At 39.1% G+C, this 11,977-nt stretch overlaps 1 protein-coding gene across 1 annotated transcript; it reads left to right on the top strand.

Moving 5' to 3' along the window:
• The first annotated feature begins 69 nt into the window (after positions 1-69).
• On the top strand, positions 70-9,079 carry THOC7 (THO complex 7). Its single transcript, XM_026857601.1, has 7 exons — positions 70-280; positions 1,198-1,325; positions 1,653-1,739; positions 3,177-3,234; positions 6,464-6,530; positions 6,651-6,720; positions 7,933-9,079. The coding sequence occupies exons 2-7, from the start codon at positions 1,217-1,219 to the stop codon at positions 7,998-8,000; spliced, it is 459 nt and encodes a 152-aa protein (XP_026713402.1). The 5' UTR covers positions 70-280; positions 1,198-1,216; the 3' UTR covers positions 8,001-9,079.
• The last annotated feature ends 2,898 nt before the right edge of the window (positions 9,080-11,977 follow it).

Raw genomic sequence — 11,977 nt, 5'->3', positions numbered from 1 at the left:
CCGGGCCTTGGGCGCCCCCCGCCCGCCGGCCTCTCCGCCCGGGCCCCAGGGTCCCTCAGCTCCTCCCGGTTTAGCCCCGGGAGCCGTGCCCTGAAGGCCGGGGGCGAAGCCCGCGCTCGGCCCTGGGGGGCGGCTGCCATTTAAACAGGAGTTTTCCCCCAGACGAAGTTATCCGCAAGCGACTTCTGATCGATGGCGATGGTGCTGGTGACGACAGGCGGATCAATTTGTTGGTGAAGAGTTTCATTAAGTGGTGTAATTCCGGATCTCAAGAGGAAGGGTATTTGTTTTCTTTTTTGTTTTGTTTTGTTTGATTTGGTTTGTTTCGTTTGTTTGGGTTTTTTTTGGTTTTTTTTGTTTGTTTGTTTTTTAGTCTTGGAACTGATTAGCTTGCATTTCAGTGGAAAACTGGGCTTGATCCATTTTAAAAACATCCATGTTAAAATGTAAGCATCTGCTTTTCGCTATGGCTCTGTGGCGTTTCCAGCACAGACGCTGAGCACTGCGGTGAGAGATGAGGACCAGAGATGGGTGAGAAATCACTGAAGGCTGCAGGCTGTATCATGAAATCTGGCAGCACCGCTCGAGTGCCCTCAGGATTGTCGTGCCACCGCATGATCCGTCTGGGAGTCCCCCTATTATAACAGGATCACGCCTCGTAATATTTTAGTTGGCAGTTCTGCGTTTGTTCTGTTAGGACAAGGTAGCACTGCTGGTATTTCTGCTGCTGCGGTTCCCCTTTTTTAAAAAAAACAAACAAAAACCAACAAAACAACAGGCTAAAGTAGTAAGGGATGAATGACAACGTGGTGTTCTGCTGCAGGGTGCGTACTAGCACTGGATAGAAATCGCTGGAGGAGACAGTAAAACAATTCTGTGTACAGAGAAGCACTGCAATATTAAAATACTGATCTCGGTGGTCACAGAGCCAGCCCTAGCTGAGAAATTTTTAAGCCCTGGATCAACCTGCCCATTGCTTTAGTACTCTACACCTATAAGGACATGATGGTGGAATTAATGGGTGCAATGTTTCTAACCACTTTCAAAGAACTTTAAATTCAATCTTTGAAATATTTCCTTTACTTAATCATTATTATTTAGCTGTTCCTTACACTACATGAGGCTTTGTTTTCTTGTTTTGTAAAGGTAGGGAATATTTTTATGCTGCTTAGGAATAAATATCTTGTCTGTTTTCAGTTACAGCCAGTACCAACGAATGCTGAGTACTTTATCACAGTGTGAATTTTCGATGGGAAAAACTCTTCTGGTCTATGATATGAACCTGAGAGAAATGGAAAATTATGAAAAAATATATAAAGATATAGGTAAAGATGAGAAAATATTACTGTTTTCTGTTTGACAGTTTCTCTTTTATGAACAAGTTTGAGCCAGTTCTGGTGAACATAATCTATACATATGATGAGTGGTTTGGGGTTTTTTAAATTTTTCTTAATAGCTAGCACTCATGCATATGCTGTAGGCTTCTTATGAGTATATAAAATACATACAAATAAAATCTGGTTTTAACCTATTGAAGTGTATACAGTTTTGATGCTGATGGAGCTAGCAGGCCACTATGTCACAAATGGCTCTTTATCTTTGTTTACGTGTATTGTTTGACTTCAGTATAACTTTGTTTATTTTTTTTAAAGAAAATAGTATAGCTGCAGCACATGAGAAGATTTCTGAATGCAAAAAACAAATCCTCCAAGCAAAAAGGATTCGAAAAAATCGCCAGGGTAAGGAGCAATATTTGTATTTACACTGGTTGGTTTCGTTATTTTCTTATCTTTCAATATACATTGTATCAGAAAATAGATACCAAATTTTTGAAAATGCAGGGCAATATACCAGCATCATGAATACTATATTTTTAGTCTGGTGGGTTCCACACCCACTACTGAAAGTTTTTGTGGATGAGGCAGGCAAGATTGAACCAGTAGATCTCAGTGACATGCAACATCAGGAAAACCTTTAACAGTAGTTGAGAGAGATGTTTTCAGGCCAAAGAAGAATCCCAGCAGCATCCTATCACAATTCAGGTGACTTGAAGAACTAAAGCACATTATTAACAGCAAGACAAGAGCTGAAAAGACTTACAGCCAGCACTGAAGGTCATGCATGTGTCTTCCTTCAGCTTGTAAGGGAAGGTAATGTCTTGGCATACACAGAGACAGTAGTGCCAGTTACACACCCAAGAACTCTGTATGTGTCCTTACTGAATACCTGTTATGAGAGGTGTATTTTTTACCTACTCTTAAAAGTACATGCTGATAATTTCAATTTAAATTTAAAGCATTTCCCTGTAATACTGTCTTATAAAAAGATTAGCAATTGAGGAGAGGCAAAACTTTGGTTTTTCTTGATAAATGAAATGCACAAAGAAAATTATTAAAAGTGTAACAGATGGAGGTTTTAAATACAACTGTTTGATCAGTTTAGTGGATAATTTTAGACTCAGCTAGAAATTAAAAGAACCTTAACCAGTAGGAAGGTAGAATTCTTGTGTCTTCACAAACACAGCTCTGATGTGTTTGCTTTCTTGGTATGTTCTGTCCAGCCTGCAGCACAGATTTTTCCATGTGAATGAGGTAGTTGGTGTATGTACAGTGTTACTATCAGGAAATGGATGTTGCCTGTATAACCAAAATATTATTCTCAATTTGTTAATACATTTTTTTTAAAAAAAATCCTGTTGTTTCTCATGCAGCATTTTTTACTTTTTTTCTAAAAATTTAAAATGTTTATGGGTAACATCAGCACTGTTTTCTGTACATATACATTATATTGTACCTAAGTCCAGTGCTTATGAATCATACAGAAAAGACCAAAGGTGCAGCAGTACAGAGCTATATAAAGGTCCCGTTTTCTGGCCTCATCCTTTGTGAATCACTAGCACTGGGTAAGTGTGAGTAGATCATTATCTGCCTACAATCATATCGGTAGTTTGTTTAAAATCTCTTTTGATGTAATCATCCACTTTGAAACTTACAGCATGTTATAAATTATGCAGGTACTTTTTTTATATATGTAAGGCGTCATGTACAAATTTGAAAAATGTTAAAACAGTTTTTCAAGTAGGAGAAAGAATCTGTACCATTCTGTGGTACCTGATTTTCGATTCCTGAACCAATACATTCAGAATTATTCAGACAGACTTATTAAATGTCTTTCAGAGTATGATGCATTGGCCAAAGTCATACAGCACCATCCAGACAGACATGAAACACTGAAGTAAGTATGAAACTACATTAAATTATAATAAGCCAGTAATCTAAAAGTCACCAGATTTGACAGTTCCTTGCTTTTCAGTTTGACCTTTCCTCACTTTCATATAATTTCTTTTGACACAAGAAAAACTTGGGTTTCGTTTTCAAAGTGTGCCCTTACCAGCTTGCTTTAATTAATCTCCATCTGTATGGGTTCAGAAGCATTGCTAATCATTTTGTATTTGAAATTTTTCTATTGTTAAGGTGAATAAGTGAACTCAGATGTAAATGCACATCTAATGGCAGTTTACTGGGGACAAGTTGCTCAGAAAAGAGGAATAGTGGGGAAGTGCTGTAAAGTGGACCAGCAAGGGATTCAGTAGTGACGCAAAACACGTAATGCACAAGCAAGTAAGGTGGAATGAGAGAAAGCAGGAGAAAACTTCTAGGGTTTTTTTTATGTTTCCCTTGCAGTAGTTGTTCCTGCATGCCTGGTTATAAATGACTATGTTGTGTACCACAGTATAACCTGCCCTGGCATGCCAGTTAGACCTACCTGTTGTCCAACTCATCTTGCATGTAACTGACAGTATTGCTTATGTCACCGTTGGGTTTGGATCACTATCTGTGCCTTTGGGTCATTTTGGGCAGTTGTGGGGACATAATCTTTTTAATTTTATCAAGCCATAGAAATATTCCAGAACTTGTTGCATCTATGAGTTTGTTCTTAACCTGATTAAAGATGTAGTGTGGGGTTACTGTTCTCATTGAAGCGTGGTTTGCACCTATCCTGTTGCCCACTTTCAGTGAAACTGCAAAAGGAGGTTATCTTTCCACATTCCATGGCCTTTTATAGCAAAAGGAAGATATTTTATTATATTATTACCCAAATAGTAGGATTTTTGTAGCTATAAGCTACCGAGAATATTTCACACATTTCTTTCTTGTATGTTCTTTTTCTTGATATCATTTGTTGCCTTGGTATCATTACCACAACTTTATTACAGGTGATTCTCATGAGGCTTGGCTACTCCCTACTTCATTAGTCAGCATGTGCTCAAAAGTGAAGTTTTTCAGATAAGTCAATTGATTAAGAATGGAAACAACTAAACAGTAATACTTTTTTTCTTGGAGGATGCCAGGTTTTTTAGGTTTGGAGGGTTTGTTCTAATTTTGATTAACACATCCAAGCGTAAGTTTGAGCAAAGCTAGAAATGGTGGTATGGTGCAGCTAGTAAATTTGGCATTTTGTCTTTTCTTAAACTTGATTTTTATCATCTCTTCAGAAAAGAGTATATTACAGTTAGAAATACCAGTGTGCTCATCCACTGCAAAAATGGCTACGCTGTATGCCCCTTTTGCTCTTAGTATCCAAACCTGAACTATAGCAGAGTGTGATCCCCAGTTTTAGAGATGGGGAAATAGGATAACAAAACGTAAACATTTCTAAAGGGAGCTTAGTTCATAAGTGTTTTAGCTTTAACTTACCTCTCCAAGTGAATAGACTTTAAATACAGGAACTAGATGAAGTTTTTATCCAATGTTGTAATTACAAGGCTTCCTTTCTCTCCAGTTTGAGGAAAGTATACAGAAAGTCATAGTATGAACCAAAAAGGAGCACCCTCAAATCAGAATGGAGGAAGCCTCACTAGCAATGTCATACTTTTCATGGAACCCTTAATCACTAAAAAACACTTGAGAAAACTTGCTGTAAGGAGAAATGTCATGGTTTATTGTGAGAGTTACATTTATAGCTTTTGGTCATATGGCACAACAGGACAAAGTTCAGAAAAATACTTCATTTATATGCTTTTAAGGGGCTGTTTCTTGAAACAACTAGTCATACAGCACAAAAGAAGGTCTTACCAGCTTAGTTCAGGAAGTGACCTCAGGACCTGAACTACTAAATGGCACTGCCCACAGTGTAATTAGATGCAGTATCAGAAGAGCTGTTAAAAGGACCGAGAAATGACACTGAGTTTTAGAAAAGGAGATACAGAAATGAGAAGGCTAGGCTAAGATTCTCTGGAGCAGAAAGTGAAAGTAGTAAAATGCCAGGTGTAGCTTGGATGTTCCTAGAAAAAAATTGCATGTCTTCTCACAGTCTGCTTATACCTGACAGCACAGTATACACAGGGAGATTTGGCCATACAGAAGTCTTCCAGAAAGTAAAAACCAAATACTAGCAAAATCACTGTATGAGCCTATAACCTGTTAGCCAGTCTGTTAAGGGAAGGGATAATGTCACACCCAACCCTCTTTCAGGTATTTCCCTCATGATGCCAAGCGTACTGGTTCAGAAAAAGACAACACCCTCAGGTAGCACTAAAACAGGCCTTTTTCCCAGCTGCTGTGAGTTACTCAGAACTGGAAGCCTTTTTGTAGTTCTCTGCCCAGACTAGTTACAGCAGCTGTCAGTACTTCAGAAAAAAACCTTTTATTCCCTTAGTGGCCCCTGTATGGCTCTGCCTGCTAATTAATCAGGGATGGTCAGCCTCAATCCACTTCACCTTTAAAGAAACAGATTGTTCTCATTACATGTAGCATAAATTATGGTAGGCATTAGAGGAAAAGTACAAGGGCCAAACAGGAGGTTTGAGTGTAAGAGTTGATGCTCCATCCTCATTTGAAAGCTAGTGTACATTATGGTACCTGTTATTCATTGCCCTGCCTCAAAAAGGATTGTGGTGATCGTGGTGGGTCCAAGTGGGAACAGAAACAAGTCAAATGCTTGCAGAAAGATCCTGAAGAGGTGTTGAAAGATGTATTTCAAAAGGATATGAATAACAATGACATTATAGTTGTTGTATGTTTCCTTTATCTCTTAATGCCAGAGGCATTTTAGAAGGAAATGAGTGTTAAATTCTGTGTGCTGAGGCATAAACTGTATCATGTAGTTTCATCAAAAACATGGATTATTCTGCATACACCTACTGTAAAGTCTGCATGTTATCCAGTACTCTGCCTGGCCAGGCCGCTGTCAGAGATAAGGTACTTGACTATGTGTTTGGTCAGTTGTTGTGTCTGGGAATTGTTGTGTTTGTATGTTGGGTATGTAGGTTTATCAAACATGTTCTTGCTGATGCCATGTTTTTATTTAATCTGATGTCATCATAAATCTGTGAAGCAGTGAAGCTTATGAAAATACCATGGGTGTTTAATCTAACCCACTTCTTTAACTTTCATTTTATGGTCATCTTTTTTTCAAGAAATTTACAGAACTTTTTAAAAATACTATCACAATTTCTTTCCAGGCAGCTAGAAGCTTTGGGAAAAGAACTGCAACATCTTTCTCACATTAAAGAAAATGTTGAAGATAAGGTAGGTTTTTCCTAGAGATTGTATTCTAATTATTTATTGGGAACATAAAGGAGAATCTGTTATGGATTGCTTGACTGGCTGGGCTCTCTTTTTCCTAAAATATGTATTTTATTGTTCCAGTTGGAGCTGAGAAGAAAGCAGTTTCATGTTCTCCTGAGTACCATCCATGAACTTCAGCAAACCCTGGAAAGTAAGTGGTGTTCTTAATATATATAACTGGGTTGGGTTTCAGCAGATCAAAAGGAATTGCAGCTTCCAGCAGTGGGCTAGTTAGGTGCAATTGAGGTCGGTGACCTCTTGCATCAGCATTATTTTTTTTTCTAACAGTAGTAGTCCAGAGCCTGAGACTGCTCAGAATTTTTTTCTTCTGCAAGCTAGCTACCATGTCATTTCCTGACTAGCTTCAGACTAATCTGTAGGCAACAAACTTTTTTAAGATGTGGGGATGGGGAATAGCAATTTGAAGTTGGGATTTTTTTAAACAGAATAAGTATTTCTTACAGGAAAGTATTCTTGTGTATAGTTCCCAAACTTATTTGTATAATTCCTGTCTCAGTAACTTTGAACATGGCACTGGCATTGTGGTATTGCTTGAGGTTTTACTGAAGAGAAATTGAAATACAGGAAAGCCAAATGACTTACCTACTCAGAGAGTGAGTCTAATAGAGCAGGGACTAAAACTGGCATAACACAAGAGCTAAATTTAGAAATTTAGTCATACCCATTTTTGTCATAGAAATAATATTCTCAAATCAGTGCTTACTTTTCATGCTCTGATAGTATTGTTTTAAATATTATTTTCTGGGGTTTTTGCCATATCTTTTCTGAGATGGAATAATTGTTACAGCCTTTGAGCATGACCTGATTAACATAGAGAGATGGTTGTAATAGCAGACTTTCATTCTTTAAGGCCATCTAGATCTCCTTAAGCAGAATGAACTGTTAATCCTAGGTGCACTTTAGCAGAAGGTTATTGTTATTCTGTGTTACTAACACTTGCTTAAGTATAAGTCTCTAAAATACATTTGCACATGAATGTATAGATTACCTTTCAGCTTCTAGAATTTTGTGAAGGAAGTAACATTTTAGCAGAAGGCACAGCTTCAGTTTGAGTTAAACTGTTGATAGGCAAAAAGGCATGTGGTTTGAAGCAATCCAGTACTGTTTGCTTGAATTGATACTACAACAGGGTTTACCCCATGTTTTCTGTAATAGCTGTTACAGATAACAGCCTTAAAAACTTTGATGGATTTTTTTTTTGTTTGAACTTAGCATTTTGTATGAGATACTCTACTACACATTTAAGGTAATTCACATAAAATATTTAAGTGGGACACAGCTCTTCAATATAATCTGTAAATATAACCAAGCATGTTTGACTAACAGTAATGTTGAATTTTAGATGATGAAAAACTTTCAGAAGCTGAAGAATCTCAAGAAACTCAGATGGAAACAGAGACCAAACAGTAGATGTAATATGAAGACCGACTATACTACTGAAGAATGTCCAAGTGTCTTCAATTTGTGTTGAAACCAACAGTAAGAGACAGAGCCGAAAAATAGTTTTCTACTGCTTCTGTGAATTTTTATACAAAAATACTTGTTTTGTTTATGCTTTGAGGGGGAAAAGTTACAGATCTGTGCAGACAGGCAATTTGTGCTAATAAACAAACTTTGTAATTTGTGACAAGAAATATATTTTGTTTTACAAAGGATGAAGCTTCTGTACAGTACTTGTGAACTAAGGTGTTTGCAAACCATTGTCAATAAAAGGTGTTTACAAAGAGTTTCCTATTTTTTGTAGGCACTGAGTCTAATGGTACGGGCTCCTTTTCTTATTTGACCTTGGAGCAAGGGCAGTGCATCTTTGCATGAGTCCCAGCTTCTCTACCCTAGTCCAGATGGGACCTAAAACTCAACTAAGTAGAGTCTTAATTTTTCAAAGTAGCTGCCATTTTAGAACTTGCCTGTGACTAGATTAGAATTTTCTAGCTTCATATAAAACAAATTCTATAGAACTAATGCTTGTCAAAGGGTGTAAAACAACAAAAATCATACTGTACTAGCTTTATTTTTTTCCTTAAGGCGATGCAAAGGACTGCAGTGATCTGAGCCTGCTATGCTGTGTTCTGTGCAACCATGTCAAAAGTCCCATTTTGAAAGGACATGTTTAAAACTGCAATTTAAAAGCTTTGTTCTTGTAGAACCAGCAATCTAATTCTGATACCATTTATAATCTGCTTCTGGATTTTGTCTGTCAATTGACTATTATGAAATACATCATAGTTCTGGAAAGAGATGGTGGAACCCTTCCTTTCTCATGATGACAAACTGAAACAGTAGAGAGACAATCATGATGTTAAAGTATCTCAGATACTGTTATTATTAATGGGGAGGGTGGAATCTATCCACCTGGATCATCCTGCAGCCTACACAGTCTGTTGGGAGGTAGGAAATACAGGTTTCAACCTTCCCAAGAGAAGTTTTGTAAGGCAGGGAGGAAGGAACAAGGGGCAGTAGTAGGTCATGTCACTACCTGTTGGCCATGTTGTAAAATCACCTGTTAGATCAAGCCTTGCAATGGTTTGGGTAAAGGAATGTGTTTTGGATCTCACTCAGACTGAGTCATAAGCTTATGTGGTTGAGGTAAAATAAAGATGTTATACAGAATGAAGCCGCCTCCTCAAACTAGGTGACAACTGAGGGGGATTTACAGGATTGTGACTTTGGACTTTAAATGCCATATAATTCCCACTCTCAGGGGCTGTGGATCTGCATGCGTTGCACTGAACAGACATATCTGAGCTTGTTTTGCTCACATTCCAAATTTGCTAAAGGCACGCCAGCTGAAGGAGAAGTCATATAACTTCAGGAGCACAGTGCAGCCCTGGACTAATAAGCTGTCAAAAGTCTTCTCGTTCACAGCTGGTCAACTCGGAACACAGGGGAAGCTCAGGTTTGCCCGATAGAGCCTGTGTAGACATGCAGTGCTTCTCCTGCACTACAACTTTTGCAGGATGGGGGGGTGGGTAAGCAAACAAAAAGGATTTAATATGAAAAATACACTGTCAAAAAGTATTTAGTGTTCTGTATTGTTTCCCTCCTAACAACAGTGAACAGTAAAATACATTGTAAAGCAGCAATACTAAATTATTGCCAAATCAGGGAGGAGTCACTTTCATGAATGTATGAATTATAAAGACCATAAACTCTCAAGACACTTTTAAAGCATATTAACATTTTTTTGTGGTTGAAAGGCCCTCTGTGAGCTACCTGAACTGTATTTTGGTGCAGAGATGGATGACATTTACCAGCTAAAAATGGTCACTATAGCAGCATTGTCATGAAAACCTCATTTTTTTCTATTCATTGTTTTACACAGTTCTTTGGAAATTACTTAAATCACTCAAGTATATTATCTTGGAACTTGGACTGCTCCATGTAGAACCTGACCAGAAATGTGCCAGCACATGAGTCTGTCCCACTGATAAGGAATACATAAGCAGAAACAAAAGTTGTACGGAAGAGAAGCAGTACAAATACACAGCAAAGTAAGGTGTGTATTGTAGTTTCAATTACAGTGATGCAATCTTGAAATTACTGTCCTAGAAAATCAAGTCACCCTAGCACAATGTGGCAGCAAGAGGGTGATGTCACCATACCGCCTTGGAGAGCAACCAAAACCACTGACACCAATTTATTGCAAATGCAGCCTCAGTGGGGCATCTGAAATCTCTGCTCCTAATTTTTTCTCAGTATTTATACCTGTAGCCTATTGAACGTAAGCTTTGTACCAAAAGAGAAACAAAACCGAACGAAACTAACGCTAGGCAACATTTAACCTGCTCTGTTACTAATTTCCAGGTTCGAATCTGCTCTGCATGTGTTGAAAATGTGTCCCTTTAGTCTTCCATTGAAGTTTTCTTTGTGTCATATTTCCAAGGCACAGATGATAAAGTCACTGTTTCATCCCTGCCTGGATAGCTGTCCTCTGTGATCCTACTTCCCTGCATTAATTCTAAATGTACACAGAGAAAAATCTATACATACATACACTCAGGATCTCAACCACGTTAAATAAGAAATCTTTCCTGTTTTTACGATTTGCCTCGTCCTTATGTGAGCTGAAAGTTTATTACATGGCTAAATGCTCCCTCTTAATGCCATTGCCATGCAGATGCAAAAATACAAGCAGAAAGAGATGCCGAAGCGATAAGCTGATATTTTCTATGCCAGGACTTGTTTTTCTGTCCTCCAAATGAGAGTGGAAGAGTGGAACATTGGACAGAATTGGTAACTTGGGCAGAATTTTTTGAGAGAGATTTAGCGAGCTCCATGGAGGAATGGAAGAAGTAAGAGAAAGAAGGTCACGGTGACACATTGCCAAGTGATGGGATATCTCTGAAACCATGGTAATTTGAAGACAGCTGCTGCCAGCAAAGAAAATTGAAAAAAAAAAAAAATTATCCAAATATTTCAGAGATAGAAATTATTAATTAAGTTAGATATTTGTCATGTACGTTTTCCAGCTGTCACAGCTGACTTGAACCATCCTTTCCCCCACTCCTTGACTCAATTCTCAGGTGGTTCTTTTTTTGTGAGTTAAAAAAGAAATAGAAATACAGGCAAGTACTGTTAGTTTTGCTCTGGGAACCTGTGTGATTTTCTAGAATACATTCATTAGGGAAATACTATACTACTGTACAAACCACTTAAAATATATATATTTATATATATATATATATATACACACACCAGACCCCAGGGAAAGCAAATTAGCATGAGAGAAGTGCTCTACCTTTCATGCTTCATCCTGATTGTCAGATGTGTTCTTGGGTTACCTCAGCCTTTATTTCCCAAGTCTGTTTTAATAAACGTTATTATCTGTGTTGCAGAAGTCCCTAGAAGCACCACTCATAGCCCAGGGCTGGTGTGTTGCTAAGCACTGTGCAAAAGGCAGAACAAAAAGGCTGTTCCTGCCCTCACATACCGGGCAGGGAAGCAAAGCCAGGCTTGGAGCAGAGCATCCTGAGCTGAGTACACACTGCAGCCCACCTGCAAACACCCTGATGTTCTCCCCGGCCTGGTGTGATTCACCTTCTCGCTGGCAGCGGGCGAGGAGCCCGCAGGAACTGTCAGGGCATCACGGTGTGAGGCTGCTCACCCGCCTGCTGAAGGCACGGGAGGGGGGAATGGCACACCAGGGCTGGGACACTGCCCACCCCCGCCAACAGGACTCGGCATCCTCATGTCAAGGAGCTTCCCAAGTATTCAAGAGCCACCCCAAAGGCTTAGCAGGGCCCTGACGGGAAGGATGAGCGGCCCCTGTGTGGGGTGGGATGGTGGCGGGCTCATAGCGCGGGCCTGTCCTCACGAGGAGCAGCGCTGGCTGTGCAGGGCAGCTGCTGGGGGGTCGGTGGCCGAATGGCAGGAGCCGGCATTCATCG

The sequence above is a fragment of the Athene cunicularia genome, assembly GCF_003259725.1.
Source record: "Athene cunicularia isolate RWA chromosome 12 unlocalized genomic scaffold, athCun1 chr12_part1, whole genome shotgun sequence".
Lineage (NCBI taxonomy): Eukaryota > Metazoa > Chordata > Aves > Strigiformes > Strigidae > Athene > Athene cunicularia.
Note: the sequence above shows the minus strand (reverse complement) of the source record. Positions and strands in the feature narration are given on the sequence as shown.

Coding starts and splice junctions, on each gene's coding strand:
- THOC7 (XM_026857601.1), top strand. CDS start 1,217: ATGCTGAGTACTTTATCACAGTGTGAATTTTCGATGGGAAAAACTCTT. Junction 1,326..1,652: donor AAAAATATATAAAGATATAG/GTAAAGATGAGA, acceptor TTTTTTTTAAAG/AAAATAGTATAGCTGCAGCA. Junction 6,721..7,932: donor ACTTCAGCAAACCCTGGAAA/GTAAGTGGTGTT, acceptor GTTGAATTTTAG/ATGATGAAAAACTTTCAGAA.